This window comes from Hyalella azteca, unplaced genomic scaffold (assembly GCF_000764305.2).
Source record: "Hyalella azteca isolate HAZT.00-mixed unplaced genomic scaffold, Hazt_2.0.2 contig9703, whole genome shotgun sequence".
Lineage (NCBI taxonomy): Eukaryota > Metazoa > Arthropoda > Malacostraca > Amphipoda > Hyalellidae > Hyalella > Hyalella azteca.
The window spans coordinates 35,073-50,257 of NW_025939765.1; the positions used below are offsets into that span (position 1 = coordinate 35,073).

At 41.3% G+C, this 15,185-nt stretch overlaps 2 protein-coding genes across 2 annotated transcripts; both read right to left on the reverse strand.

Annotated features, from left to right (window-relative positions):
- On the reverse strand, positions 1–5,709 carry LOC108675753 (long-chain-fatty-acid--CoA ligase ACSBG2). Its single transcript, XM_018163783.1, has 11 exons — positions 5,560–5,709; positions 4,893–4,985; positions 4,660–4,775; positions 4,440–4,597; positions 3,972–4,078; positions 3,504–3,652; positions 2,838–2,969; positions 2,236–2,432; positions 1,817–2,014; positions 97–250; positions 1–46 (listed from the first exon to the last, which is right to left on the reverse strand). Exons 1-11 carry the CDS (start codon positions 5,669–5,671, stop codon positions 32–34), a joined length of 1,431 nt encoding a protein of 476 aa, XP_018019272.1. The 5' UTR covers positions 5,672–5,709; the 3' UTR covers positions 1–31.
- A 110-nt stretch (positions 5,710–5,819) lies between these two features.
- LOC108675754 (long-chain-fatty-acid--CoA ligase ACSBG2-like) lies at positions 5,820–14,791 on the reverse strand. The gene is made up of 6 exons (XM_047882106.1): positions 14,523–14,791; positions 13,967–14,109; positions 9,374–9,599; positions 6,446–6,621; positions 5,984–6,117; positions 5,820–5,833 (listed from the first exon to the last, which is right to left on the reverse strand). Exons 2-6 carry the CDS (start codon positions 14,044–14,046, stop codon positions 5,820–5,822), a joined length of 630 nt encoding a protein of 209 aa, XP_047738062.1. The 5' UTR covers positions 14,047–14,109; positions 14,523–14,791.
- Positions 14,792–15,185: the final 394 nt, after the last annotated feature.

The following is a 15,185-nucleotide window of genomic DNA, read 5'->3' on the forward strand; positions in this document are numbered from 1 at the left end:
TCGATGAGGTCATTAGTGTGTCCGAGGTGGGTTATCTGGAGTAGATCTCCTCGATAAGGTCATTAGTGTGTCCGAGGTAGGTTATCTGGAGTAGATCTCTTCGATGAGTTCACTGTACTTTTCAGTGACGTAGCTGCGCTTGAGCTTCAGTGTGTTGTTGAGCTCGCCGGTGGCAAGGGAGAAGTCGTGCGGCAGCACCGACCAGCGCTTCAGTTGGTGGATGCGGGAGGTCGCGTGCTCTGAGTTGTACCTGCAAGCGTAAATTAGTTTAGTACAAATGGGTAATTAATTTGCTGACCTGTATTTAATACTCGAAAGAAAACTTACTTATTAGCAGAAGCTTGCAATGTCTGAAGACTTGGCTCACTACATTCGTAATCTGATGCCAACTTACTGCCGCATAAACGTTAGTTGATACCTATTGCGGTGATCGAAGCTTGAAACATACTGGAAATCTCCATGGAATATATGTATAGTGGAGTAGCGTGTGTCTTGTACGCAACATGTAATACGTGGTAAGGTATAGCAATAAAATAATAACTGATACTTTCTGTAAAACTAAGTCTGTGCACAAGAATTTCAGATTTATCACTTTTATTTTTGGAGTTTGTGCAAAGATATGAATGTGATAAAGAAGTTCGTTTAGCCGACTCATCATTTTAAGTGATTTCTGTTCAGTATTGGCACGCTTTAATTAATTGCACGATATTAAACTATTTTATTAGATCGGTAGTGGTCTCAATTTACTCTTCATGATTAGAATATACCAAATTGAAACCAAAGTTAAATAATTTACAACATCATTGCGTATTTTTACCAACTAAATTAACATAAACATCTCCGATAAAAGAAACGCAAGCCTCCGCCGTGATCACAGTTCGCAGCGCCGTGTGCCGAGACATTGGCTGGTTCCTAGGGGGATTTTCTTAATAAGAGATCTAACCAGTAACCACCTTGCAGTGAAATATTATTATGAATTATATAACAGGTTGTAATGTATGATCTCATGACAGCAAAATAACATGTATAAGTTTGCAAAACGATAATTGTTTAGAACAATTTTGCACTTGCTGTGCAACATTCAGGCGCATTTCGTTTGCCGTCAACGTTTCATAAAATTTTTCTGCACAAGTTAAATTTCCAAACGGCCTCTTAACACTGCTCAGTGCCTGAGCCATCCTGTTATACATGTTTTAGGCTAAAAACTACATTAAAACGAATAAACCTCGATAGGAAGTGCCGGCTTATATGTCTAACGACAGCTGATGACACGGTAATCATGGTAATGCGAACATGCGGTGACAACGCATTACGGAGATTTTTTTTCCAAACGAGTGGCATTTTTTCTGCAACGCGCTCGTCACTGCAGCCTACGAGGTTTTTTCATGGTTGTCGAACACAGCTCTTCTCCTGGAGGCCATAACGGCGGGCGTTCGTAGGGAAAAGTTCCTACATTAGCAGCCCAGTCCTGGCTGTCGTTAACCTCAATTGCTAGCGAAGAAGCCAAGCTCACACGCTAGATCTATCAAGCACTATAGTCGGGTCAAGCAGCTGCCTGCCCTCGCACTCGTTTGAAGTGGAGGAGCCCAAGGCCTGCTGTGAGCGAGAAAATCAATCAACCCAGCACCTCCTTTTACGCTCGTTCCTTCCTGCGCTCTTCCTTGTCTCAGTAAGGACCGTGGAGGAGCGGTTGCCTTTGTAGCTCCTACTTTTACCAGCCGCTGACATCGCTCTTACCGACGAGATCCACTGTTGTGCGTAAATGTCAACTTCGAGGAAATAACAGCTGCGTGTTGAATTATCCATAAATACTCACACGTCGATGGCTGCCTGAATGGCAGTAGCGATGATGCCGTTGGGCTGCTGCTGCACCTCATCCCTGAGCTGCGTGACGGTTGTTACGGCGCTGCCCAAGCCACGCAGCCAGTCGAGCGCGGGAGCGGACAGACTGTCGTGCGGGACCATTGTGTCCGGATCAACGGAACAGCAGAAGGTCAGCAGCATCGAGAGATACCTGAGTGTAAAGACGAAGCTGCTACTACACGGAATAAAGACGAATAACGCCAGCAGCAAATTCTCACGAAATGTTCATAACAACATGCAACAGTGCTTCAGGACCACAATTACTCGACGTAAAATACAATAATAACTACTTTATAGCATGCAGCCGACATCTTACCAGACATTAGAAACCTCACATCTTCCTATTCCTCCCCTTCCTAGGCGTCGACTCACTTCTTGCCGTCGCCCACAACTACGGCGTTAGCCACAGCAGGAATTAGCTTCTTGACGGCAGCTTCAATGGGCAGCGGCGCAATATTTTCACCTCCTGCAGTGATGATAATCTCCTTTGCCCTCCCGCTCACGTACAGGAAGCCGTCCTCGTCCAGGTGACCAAGGTCGCCCGTGCGCATCCAACCATCGTCCTGGATCTGATCCAAGGAGAGTCCATCTTAAGCATTTCAGAAGAAATTTAACATCTACATTTGCATTTTATTCTCTAAAGAATAGAACAGAAAGAGAACTATCCGAATGGAGATCGAGGCGAACAAGTCTTCCCTAAGTGTCATGAACGTAACGTGTAGCACAACGACTTGTAGGAGGTGTAGGAGCGATTCTCATCACAACACACCAAACCTCCTATATCAATACAGTCGTAGCCTGGATACCCTCACTCGAGGTAACATGGATACCCTGACTCACGGTAACCTGGATACCTTGACTCACGGTAATCTGGATAGCTTCAATCACGGTTACCTGGATACCTTCAATCACGGTAACCTGGATACCCTGACTCACGGTAAGCTGGTTTCTCCGAACCCCTACGAAGCACTCACGGTTTCGTCAGTTTTCTCTTTGTTGTTGAAGTATCCCATGAAAACGTTGCGTCCCTTCATGCAAATTTCTCCTTCTCCCTGGCGGCTGCTCACGTCAGACTTTTGGATGGAAATTTTTGCACCAGGAACGGCCTGCAACGAACAATATTAAATTATTGTTCATTCAATGCATCAAACTACTGACGCAATCAATTTTTTGTTCGTGCACTGAATAATCTGATATATCTAACCAAGAAAGAAGCGTACTCCCAGAACTGAAACAAACTTTTAAGGTACAGGTTTTGCAATGCCCCATGATTCAGCGGCTGGGAACGCGGTTTCAGGTCCAGGTAATCATGGTTCATGTAATATCCCGAAACTCTAGCTATTGCGGATACGAGTCCCAACAGCCCCTAGAAATTCACGGCGCCAGGCTTCTAACACAAACAATTAAGCTTTCATAAAATCTAATGGATGGTACAAATTGAAATAAAGTGATTTATTATTTAGGACGAATATGTGCTTAGAATTGACGGGCTTCAGTCATTATTACTGATTATTATATTATTATTTTGGTCTATGGCATTATAAAAAGTCCCTTGTTGTAGACGCAAACCTGATCGAGATGTTTGTGTCTCTAATTATTCCTAAGTCTTAATTTCCCAGGTAAGGTAAAATTGATCATACCTTGCCAACACTGCCGGTGCGGTAGCGGTCTTCGTGAAGGTGGTTGATGGTCCCGATACCGCATGACTCAGACAGAGCCCAGACGTTACTCTGGGGCAGGTCCAGCGAGAAGAAAAACTCCACCAACTCTGGGCTCAGAGGTGCAGAACCTGAAATAATGTGCGACTCAGGATCAAAGAATTTTGTAGTACAGTTCCTGGGATGAAGAAACAATACCAACAATTCCTGCATCTTCTCATTGCATAGAGGAATGTAGAGAACCTTCACGAGAATAATATTCTGTAATGAAATTACAATAAAACTAGTTTCTTTTCACGTGCGGAAATATTGACACCATAATTGAGAAAGAGGCGATAAATCTACGGTAAAAACAATCAAATAATATCTGTTAAGATGAATACTTCGAAGAATTATCTGTATTAACTGTAAATGATTGTCAATGTCGAAAAAAAAGCAAAGTTCACTGACCAGAAGTAAGGTTGCGACAGTTGGTAAGGCCCAGGGCTTTCTTGACTTTACTGAAGACCAGCATTTTAGCGAGGCGGTAGCGCAGCTGCTCTTTCTGGGTCAATCTCCTGTTGTGTAGTTTCAAGTAATTTGTTAATTATTCAACTCACGAATCAGGTACAGAAAATACTTTCAATTTGATAAGAAAAAATAATCTCGTTTTCAGATATTTCTCCTGCTCCAGATAGTTAAAGCGAGCTTGGTAGGGAGGGGCCAAGCAATAAAAGCATTAGCGACAGTATCACAAAGCAATCATAAAAAAAATTTAATGAAAAAGTTTATAAATCTTATCAATGCTGCAGAAAGACTCAAGAGCACAAGGAAGTAATCTAAGAGACTTATACTGCAGTAGAAGGCTAATGCAATGGGCGTTAAACTTATGCTAATAAGAAAGCTATGCTACAGACCAACAACAACACAACAACAGACCTCCCTTCCCGCAGCGCCCTGTAGTAGTTGCTTCCCTCCCTCTTGGCCCACGCGGCGACGGCTCTCTTAGCAGGAGAAGACTCGGCCGAAGCCGCCGTCAGCTGCTCGTGTATCTTCTCCAGCAGGCGAGGCACAGTCAAAAACTCCGTGGGCTGAACCTGCAACCAAGACAACGAGCTTACGAGTACTGTGATTACTGGAACCAAGACATCGAGCTTACGAGTACTGTGATTACTGCAACCAAGACATCGAGCTTACGAGATGGCATGGCCACGTACAAGTCCACCATCTGCGCCGCGATGTGGTTCAGCGGTAGGTAGGATACGATCGAGTCGTCTGTGGACAACCAAAGTTCATAAATGAAACTGAAAATTATTACTTAATAGACCAATAGTATCGTTTTATAGATATTATAATGAAAGGCTACATAGTTTAGTCCTGCCTCGCACTCACCGTGCTTGAGGCTGAAGAAGTCAGCGATAGCGCGAGCGCTCCAGGTGATGTTGTCCTGGGAACACATCACGCCTTTAGGAGGACCAGTCGTGCCTGTTTTGATGAAAAATTGCTAAGCACAGATTTTTAAATTCATTAGATTAAGAAGTATTACCGGACATTATTAGATATAGAAGTATTTTAAGGTGAAAACAAAAATTTAAATTCATTTGAGTTTCGTTGAGTTTCGTTGACACAGCTATCTTATTCAGCCGACTTGTGTAGTGTACATACGGGATCCCATGTCACAAAGTGAAAATTCATTTAACGGAACGATTGGTGCGATATGGTAAGAATGTGTAATTCATGCGTCCTATTTCGATTTGCGCATCGATAGTGCATGAATAACAAATTTGAAAATTTGTTTTGACTTCCAAGATACTTTGGGAGTTATTATGTTCTATTCAAATAGCGCCATTTCAGCGCAAATAATTATACTCAGATAATGAAGAACTTACTAATAATGAAAATTAAACTCAGACTAGGAATCTAGTTTTTCGGTGAAGAATCATACAAGGTCAGGTCTCATGGTTTCGTTTAAAATAGGAAAACTCATTCGTGTTTGAGAATAAATGTCAATACAAGACAGCATGGCACTAATTTGTCACATTACAGAACAAGACGCGACCTGAGGTGTAGATCAGAGTGCAGCACTGGTTGACCGCCTGCAGGCTGAGTCGTTGCTGCAGTTCGTCGTCGGGCGTCGAGGCGCCGAGGTGCATGAACTCCGCCCAAGACATCACGCCGCGCTCCCTGGGCTGCCCAAGCCACTGCACGATCGCCTGCAATAGTCAAGAGTGTCAGCAAGTAAACTAACCTAACCTACATCACGCCNTACACTGTCTCTTATACACATCTAGATGTGTATAAGAGACAGGTTGTAGGCAATCACCCACTCGGGGCTGTTGGCACCCAGGATGTTTTAGTCACTTACCGTTGTTGGCAATCACCCACTCGGGGCTGTTGGCACCCAGGATATTGTGGCTATACCTACCGTTGTTGGCAATCACCCACTCAGGACTGTTGGCACCCAGGATGTTTTAGCCACTTACCGTTGTTGGCAATCACCCACTCGGGGCTGTTGGCACCCATGATGCACACGCTGTGGAAGCGTTCCAGTCCCAGCCTGATGAATGCCTTGGCAGCGGTCGCGCTGGCTGCGTAGTACTCTGCGTAGTTCCAGTACCTGGTAAGCGGAGTCAACACTTATTTGTATCGCCACTTGCCACCTGTTCGCTAGCAGTCATTGAGAAGTTTCTATTCAGAGTTGAAAACCTTAATGAAACAAAGCTCCAGAGAGTTAGGATGTTTTGTGTATCCACGCCATACTAGATCAAAAATAATTACATTGGACTGATGAATTCGTGGCCAAGTTAGAAAAAAATAGGAAGTTTGTTCGAACTAAGATGATTGCGTACGATTTAGGTGCGAGAGTGGGGAGATGATGAATTTGACTTCATAAAACAAGTTGGTGTAAGTTCAGTATCAAAATAGCGGATAGTCAACGAGCTCACTTCCAGGCATCATCACGGTGGACGGCGAGGGCGGGCTGTTGGGGGTGGGCGAGAACTGCTGTTTGCAGGAGGCTGTGGACAGACATGGGCGCCCTTGCCCCTGGGCCTTCTTCATCCATTGTGAGGGTCACGGCGCCGTCAGGATGCCAACATTTGTGTGACCTCGCAGGCAGCACCTGGCATCAGCCCATTCAGAGACATTAATACGTGGAATAGCAAACTTCGTTCGATGAAAATAATGACTTTAACACCATTAGAGGCCTCCTGTTTATCACGTTGTTCAAAAAGGATTTTGAATACATAAAAATTGGATAACGGCCCTTAGTCGAAGTGAATGCATTCAAATGCTGATGCTACGCATGAATAAATTTAAACATTTTATAAATAAATTGCGGTATAGCACGTACCGATAACTCAGAACTCAAGAAGAATCTTTCACAAATAGAACTCCCCACCGGGCATAGCCCTTGACGTGGCGATAACACGCTAAGCCCATAAACAGTGGGTGCAAAAAGTACTATCAGACACAAAGGAAAAACTATTTAATTGAAGTTTATTCAACAAAATAACAAACAAACAGTATTCTAATGTAAATTTACATGGGAAATAAAAATATCACATCAAAACAACAATATCATTAAATGTTGACTTGATAATTGCAATTTTGTTGACAAAAGTATCCAACACATAGTTAACAAATTTACTCAATACTTCGTTATGTAACCTTTAGCAGGTAACATGAAGTATTGCTGCTTCTAACAGATTGGAGCACTTGTTCACAAGATTAACACATATGCTAATAGGAATTTTAGCCCACTCTTCCTTGCATATTTCGTTCAATTGGATAATATTTCTTGGATCTCCCTCCTGTACCCGAAATTTCAATTCCCGCCACAGATTTTCAATCGGACTAAGGTCAGGTGATTAGCTTGACCATTCCAATAACTTAATGTCCCTCTCCTGAAACCATGCAAGAGTTGCCCTATATAGGCGTGCGATTAGGGTCATTTTCTTGTTGGAATATCCAACCTCGAGCATGTAATTTTCACATGTAAATTTACATTTACAGTTTGTTTATGTTATTTTGTTGGATAAGTTTTAATTAAATAAAGTTTTTCCTTTGTGTGAAATATTTTTTGCACCCACATTATATACTGTATGATCATAAACATCAGCTGTCCACTCAAAGCATTCAGGGTGACGTATGCAACAGCACGATGTGAGCAATCAATAAAGAACGAAACTGGATGTCGAGTGACTTATTGCATGCAGATAATGGTTTCCAGGGGCTAAGATGACAATCGATCCTCGGCAAAACAAAACTGCGTGTCAAGTGGCATTGCAAGCAGATAATGGTTTCCAGGGGCTAAGATGGCACTCGATCCTTGGCAAAACAAAACTGCGTGTCAAGTGGCATTGCAAGCAGATAATGGTTTCCAGGGGCTAAGACGGCATTCGATCCTCGGCAAAACAAAACTGCGTGTCAAGTGGCATTGCAAGCAGATAATGGTTTCCAGTGGCTTATGATGACATCGATCCTAGTCAAAACGCAACCAAAGAAAAATACTTGTAAGAGGCAAATATGTAGTCAGTGTTCAATTATGCAGTGAGATTTGATTAATCAAGAAAAATTGTTGACGCCTATATATATATATATAGAAATGGCAATGAAAATTTGTAAATGGCTGCATAGCGAGAAAAACTTGGTCAAAAAGACCGCGCACAGAGCATCTTGGACAAGAATAATTGACGAGGATGGCAGCGGTCAACACGAAGAGAACCTGAAGAATTTGCTTAGGGGGATAACTGCATACCATATCTCTTCATTTTATTTCAAAAATACAGAGAAACAGAAAGTTGTAACCGAAGGTAAATGTGCCTTTGTTTTTTATTAAATGAGTTGGTACTCAACGACCCCAGCGACCCCTGGGACTCAACGACGCCTAAATGCAAAGTGGAATAACGATGACTAAGCTAAAAAAAAACATGAATATATTACGCACTTTATACAAGGCCGAACTAAGTCTGATACGAATGGCCTCAAGTATGCTGGGGAAAACACGTAACTCCAAAATAATTGGTCCATATCCATTATCAAGTTTGATCAAGAGCAGATAAGAACTAAAACTTATCATGGTTAGTCAAGTCATCGAGTGGTCTATTTTAGGTGGCGGGGAAAGCCTGCAGCAATCAAATACTCGTAAACAAAACCCTAATAAGTTGTCGTATAAATGCTGACATCATCGTCATGCCACGCACTTGTAAATTATCACCAAACAATCGTGAGTGAAGTAGCAAAACTTGGCCTCTTACATGATGCGCGAAAATCAACCGCGTGCATGTGCGAATTATGGGAAGATTAATACATATAAAACATTTTATCGTTTCAACATCGATCGCGGGGCTCTGGTAAAATGATTCAGTGATATCCATATTATCATGCAAGAACTAAGTACGAGCGACAATCCAGAAACATCAAATAAATTTTAAAGGAGGGATATCATAGATATAAGGCAGTTATGTCGACTACGGTATCAGAAAAAAATATTAGCAGACCAGTTTGATAATCTTGAGGAGCAATTGAACCCGAGGTCATCTATAATTTAGATCCAAACATTACAGAGGAACCCCAATTTCGTTACAATGAAAACTGACGCTTTTTGAGTAGCTTTTCAGAGAAATATTTTACCTTCACAATTGAATTACCAAGTAGGTTGAAATACCAAGATCTAACGCGAGCAAATAAAGTAACAGAACTGACTTGGTCCTGACCGTATAGGATGGTTTTGCCCCCACTGGTGAAGCTCTAGGTTAAAATATTATGTAAATCTAACTATTATGTGTGCAACAGATCTGGTTTGGACCGTAGTAACATACTCCATCAGCCTGGTCTGGACCGTAAATATCATTTTTATATATTTAACTAACCTGGTCCGGACCGTGGGATGGTTCAAAGAGTTCCTCCTCCTGAGGAGTAGCTAGAGCGGCGTGCACTCTCCTGTAGGAGGCTGGGGACCTGAAGGAGGTTATGGTCTCAGCGTTGGGGGGCGTCGACCCCCCGCCGAGGCCTTGCAACGCCGGGGCCCCGCAGTGCAGCGACCGCAGCCTAGCGCCCCGCACGGAACCCACGAGGCGCCCACTTGGGGGCGCATTTCTGGGGACACCGGAAACACCGACGATGACGACAGGTGTGAAGTGGGGATATTAGCGCCATGTCGAGTATGTTTTCAATAACGTATTGCTCAAAGTACGTAGGTATGTTGAATTAAAGTTCAAGTTATCATGGCTGTTTGCACACATTAATATACTATAATTTGCAGAGATATTGAGCAGCCGCAACTCGTATTTATAGCTCAGCGATGGACAACAAAGAATAATTTTAATCAGGCTGCGCAGGCAGAGGTTCAATTCCGAATAAAATATCACGCTTCTGGTCCTCCATGCAACTAAGGCAGCTATGAGGAGATATTACGAGACCATATAAAAGTTTTATTTTTCGATTGGGAAAAATTCAACAGCTAGGTGCTCTTATGTTGGCAAATACAGCGATAATTTCGATGGTTCATAACATGGTCAATCATCACTCGTATTTTTTTAATACAAGTTTTTGGAGATGAGGGCAAGCAAAGACTTGCGGCTCGTAATGCATGGGATCTTTTTAGCACTTTTTCTCATTTATGGTAAAAATGCACTGTTGTGTTCGCCATGTCCGTCCGTACGTCCGTCTGTCCGTCCGTGACTTCACATTTTCGTCGACGAGAAAATGCGCTCTCTGTCACTCACTGCAGTACTAGTACTGAGTTATATTTTTAATCATTTATTTATGGACGCGAAAAATTAGCTCCAGGCAGAGCCTTCGAAGGCGAGTACTTTAACTTCTAGCAGACTGAACTGTGCTGGAGATATTTATAGGAAACAGGACGATATCATCGCCTCCTGTCCGTATTAATTTTTCATATAATATTGCGGGACAAATGTGCAAAATTTCAACAAAACAATACCGCGATTAGCTGATTTTTCATTTTTTAAAGTTTGATGAAATCAGTTATTTCCTCCGGAATCCTACGAAAGTTTTCCGCCTCATTATCGATTTTGTGTGAAAAACGGACGGTGTTTACAGGTCGATTTCCGATGTTGTTTTGATAGCTTCTGTTGGTTGAACCAACAAAAGTTTTGCATATGTTAATTGAATGATTTGAAGAATTGGAGCAATGTTCAACAAACGTTGTAGCGGGATTAGATTTCAACTTTGAAATGAGATTCTGAGGTTTCCCCAAAAATACCTAACATTAAAACTCATAGTGATCTTGCATTATCTGAATGACTCGTAGAAAGATCGGGCCAACACCGATAGAGTTATCAGCTAACTTGACCTTCGCGGAAACCCTCAAGTTGCTCGTAGGGGCGGGGCTTACTATCTTATTTTTGAGAAGAGAAAATCACTGCTGATATACTGAAGTTTTTTAGATGAAAGTTAAGAGTGATTTTAAACAAAATTACAATAACTTTTTTGCCCAATATTGAAAATTTTGAGGTTAAAATGGGTTGTAAAAATCATGACATTTGTATTTGAAACAAATTCTCTAGTAAAAGAAGTTGGAAACACTACTCACAGAGAAGCAAGTTATAAAAATAATGCTTCGTACAGAACATGATTAATCTCAGCGATTGCCCATTGTCAGCTTGTAACAAAGTACTTAAACACTTTCAAATGCCAGAATTTTATAAGCTGCTTCGCTATTCTGAATATGTAGCATATTGTCTTTAACTTGCCATAAAAACACAGTAGTGCCAAATGAGTTTCATTCAAACTGAAAAGTAACCTGACGCAATATTTATGAGATTGACGTTAAGTTCACCCAAAGTCATGACAGACACAACACTGGTTAAATGTGCTCATCTTGAGTGCCAGTTCGCGAGCCCATAGCATAACTTAGTTAAGTGGGTACGTCACAACAGCGAGGTCATGGTTACAGCCACGTCACGACCCTGCGTGCTGCGATGCCCACTCAATTCGCGTAGAGAAGCAAAGTCCAAAGTCTGAAGTTCGGGCCTGACTTCTCTGTATTCGCACTAGCGTGTTTTTGCGCATGCTGACTGCCAGAAAAACTTGTCCCTGTTTGACATTCTCTTTGTATAGATTCGCAGTTCTCTCGATCCAATGGGCGCATACAAACGGCTACGTATCTCTGTGTCTCGTCAGGTCATTTATCATTTGGCTGGGTTGATTGAAAATTGGGAATAATCAAGTTTAGGGGCAAAATAGCTTCAAGATGAAATTTATATCTATATTGATTTATAGCTATGTCGTGAATTGCTGTGTTTAAGCTCGTAGATTTTACGTAAATAGTATATTTTAACAAAAAAATTAATCGTTGAAAACAGAATGATCTAAATGAAATAGATGTTCAAGAAAAAACTTCGTTTCGCTATAATTGCATCGACACATTAACTTCTACGTGACTCTGATTGCGAAACGTATACACTATACGAAAAAATCATACGACACATGGTAGAGATTGAAGTTTCGTTTGGACAAAAAAAAATATTCAATCAATGTTTATTTAAATAATAAGAATTGTGGCGAATTGTTTAATCTTGAACAGTGTAACATATCATTTGTATACGATAAAATATTTCCTGCTAACAGTACCTAACGCCTATCGAATTTTCTGAAAATCGAAGGCAGCAACGCTCGGAAGATAAAAACGAAACAAGCGGCCTAATGGACGGGCCAATGTTCGACCTTCTTGTAACTTCAGGTCAAGATCAATGGCATCAAAGAGAGAACTGAATCCATCAATGCAGTTCAATGAACTTGAAATGAAGCACGAACAAGTTTTGCAGCTAAAAGTACCTTTAAAAGACCGCGGAGAGTTTCGCCTTGAGATGACTAGAATACAAATTATTGAAGGGGATGCCCAACAAAACCTTGTGACACCTGAGAAGTGCATCGTTACGATATGCAAGTGAAGTGACCTTAGGACCTGCAAGCCATTCCATAATCCCTTCCAACTGCCAACTGGATAAGCCCAACTGCTTGGTGATAATTGATCCAACTTATATTTGACATGGAATCCATCCAAAAAAGGGCATAACTTCACACGTTCGTATTATTAAAAAAAATCTAGTGATATCCATATTATCATGCAAGAACTAAGTACGAGCGACAATCCAGAAACATCAAATAAATTTTTATGTATGTCCGTTAGCTACATTCATTGAGGTATAGCAAAATGGATTTTAAAATGTCAATTTTTTGGCGGAAGTAGTAACTTGTCTCGCAAACGCCCATAAGCTTTTCCTAACGGGCTTAAAATGAGACGAGAAATAAAAATGTTTCCGCAAACAAGTATTCACCAACAATAACTAAATTCATGGCAACAAAAGCAATCGGTCTCGTAACAAGGTTGTCATTGCCAGCAACACAATCAAGTCATTATACTCGCAGAAACTTTCGCTCCCAGAAAATGGGTAAATAATTTAAAGAAGTAACCCTGGGAAGCTAGAGGGGTTAAGCGAGGACATTTTTTTGGGGCTAGTAGAAACTTTCGCAGCCAACAACTCTTTCGTCGACATGCGTCGGGTTAATCTACGAAAAAAAAAAGATATGCCACGCTTCTCTAAAAAGACAAGGCACATTCCTTGAAGTACAGATTACACATGCAAACTATTTCTTGGTGACACATGATTATGTAAACTAAGCGATCAAAATAACTGAGCTAGTTATCTTCTTGGAAATAGATTCTCTTTCAATTTAGGCCTACTTTGAAAAGCATCATTGCACGGAAGTCGGTTGACTATAATAGTTCGATATTCAGCCCTTGGGTTTGATCGTCTAACGCTCCAACCCATAGCCGTGATAAGGTGCACGGTGTCGCAAGCAGATGATCACAGACCACTTTCTCTCCGCTTGCATGAGACTACCAGCGAAACGCATGGATGAAGCTATGTTACACCCGTCAATGTTTACATTATGGTTTGGTCTCACCCATGGTTGAACTATAGTTCAACCATGGGTCTTACCTATATGTGGTATACCTATGGCTATACTGTATACAATCAAAGCAACAGCCGTCAGTGCATGACCAATAAAAAGCATCCAAGTTATAGTATGCATTATTACATGCTGGAAGTTCAGCAGGTTTAAACACTGAATACATCAGATAAATGAATAAACGAGGCACACGGGCACACGGCAAATATCGTGTGAGAAATTTTTGAAGGTTAATGTCATTTTTCTTGTATTCCCACTTTGGGGCTACTTGCAACATACCTTAAGAGTTCAAGATTACTTATTAGGCTATACGACACCAACCATTCCAAATAAGGTAAACTGACAAAGTCTGACATTATGGCTCAAAATCTCGTTTCACGGGAAAAAAAAATTGATGAAATTGTATACTTTATAGTTTATACTCCAATAGTCTGAACTCTGAACCAATGAAAATACTTAAGCCCAACTACCAGAACTAGAGCTAGGAATATCAAAGCCACGTTTTAGTTCACAACTGGACTCACCTACTAACGTGGTGAAGAAATCTCTTGACGAGATGACTGTCAAGTTCCTGGACGAGCAACAAACTTCTCGTGACGCTCATGTTTGTCGTCCGATGGCTGACACGATTACACGTAAATTAAATACCACTTCTTCGCCCGAGTTCCTGCGTAATAGATTTATTATCAGTCGACGATAAGGCAATCCCGAGGTATGCGTCTCACACACAGCTGTTTCGGCCGGAAACTGAAATGCGTCGTAACCGAGCCCCAAGTTCGCGCTTAGTCCTAATGTGTCCTATATATAATTCAATCTAGGATTGAAATAAAGTATCCTATAAGCTTCTATACAAGTCTGAATAAATATGCTGAAAGATTAGTGATCGCCTGATCGGAATCTTTTAGGTCATGACTTTACAGCTCCCTCTAATCATTATGAGTGGTCAACCTTGTTGCCTTTGATTTAGACCCACCAAAGCGGTAGCGAAAGGTGTGAAGATAGTTAGACGCCTATTTAGTAGTGGAAATGTTCTCTCAATATGAGCATGGTTAATTGTTCAACATATTTCCAGTAACTTACAAGTGAAATAGCAGATTTCAGCCAAGGACACCGTAAACTTGCAGACGTACTCCACTCCCAACGGAGATCAGAAACACACTGAGGTGGAACAGTTGAAGTTCTTCTACTACCGGGTTGCTGGTGCCGAGCGCCGACTGTAGTGCAATCGCTACTGACGCGTTATATACACTGCTGAACCCGCCTCATTTAGTCCGTCACTATCTCAAGGAGGAGGCACTTAGTTCGTAATCGAGACTTGATAGAATCCTATTCTTACGAAAAATTTATCAGCCTTTTGTACGCATACTCTGATTCTGAACCCGAATAAATGTATAAGAAAATGAGATGTCTAATCGACAACGATTCGAAACTACGCCAAAATATGATGATATATTACAGAGGCACTTTAAATCAAAAGTAAACGGTTAATATTGTGAATCATACGTTTTGATTCCTTGATTAGAAACAAAAGGTCAAAGTACTTGCGTAATCCGTTTGAAAATCTCTCGCTAGGGCAAAATTTCTTTGCATCCTAGGGTTTTATCAGAGTCAAATCTCTAATTTTAATTTTTTAAATAGTCTTCAGAAAGATTCCATAATTTAAGGACAGGAAGAGCTGTCTCACTTGATAATAAGATATTTATCTCCAACATGAAAGACAATTAACCAACTTTCATTTTAAGA

What these genes read in the sequence shown, in the direction of transcription:
- LOC108675753 (XM_018163783.1), bottom strand. Translation starts at nt 5,671, where the DNA reads ATGTCTTGGGCGGAGTTCATGCACCTCGGCGCCTCGACGCCCGACGAC. An exon ending in AAGAGAAAACTGACGAAACC is followed by an intron (nt 2,433 to 2,837) that starts GTGAGTGCTTCG and finishes TCCTTGGATCAG; the next exon opens with ATCCAGGACGATGGTTGGAT. An exon ending in ATTCAGGCAGCCATCGACGT is followed by an intron (nt 251 to 1,816) that starts GTGAGTATTTAT and finishes TTACGCTTGCAG; the next exon opens with GTACAACTCAGAGCACGCGA.
- LOC108675754 (XM_047882106.1), bottom strand. Translation starts at nt 14,046, where the DNA reads ATGAGCGTCACGAGAAGTTTGTTGCTCGTCCAGGAACTTGACAGTCAT. An exon ending in TTTCTTCACCACGTTAGTAG is followed by an intron (nt 9,600 to 13,966) that starts GTGAGTCCAGTT and finishes CGGTGTCCCCAG; the next exon opens with AAATGCGCCCCCAAGTGGGC. An exon ending in CATCCCACGGTCCGGACCAG is followed by an intron (nt 6,622 to 9,373) that starts GTTAGTTAAATA and finishes GGCTGATGCCAG; the next exon opens with GTGCTGCCTGCGAGGTCACA.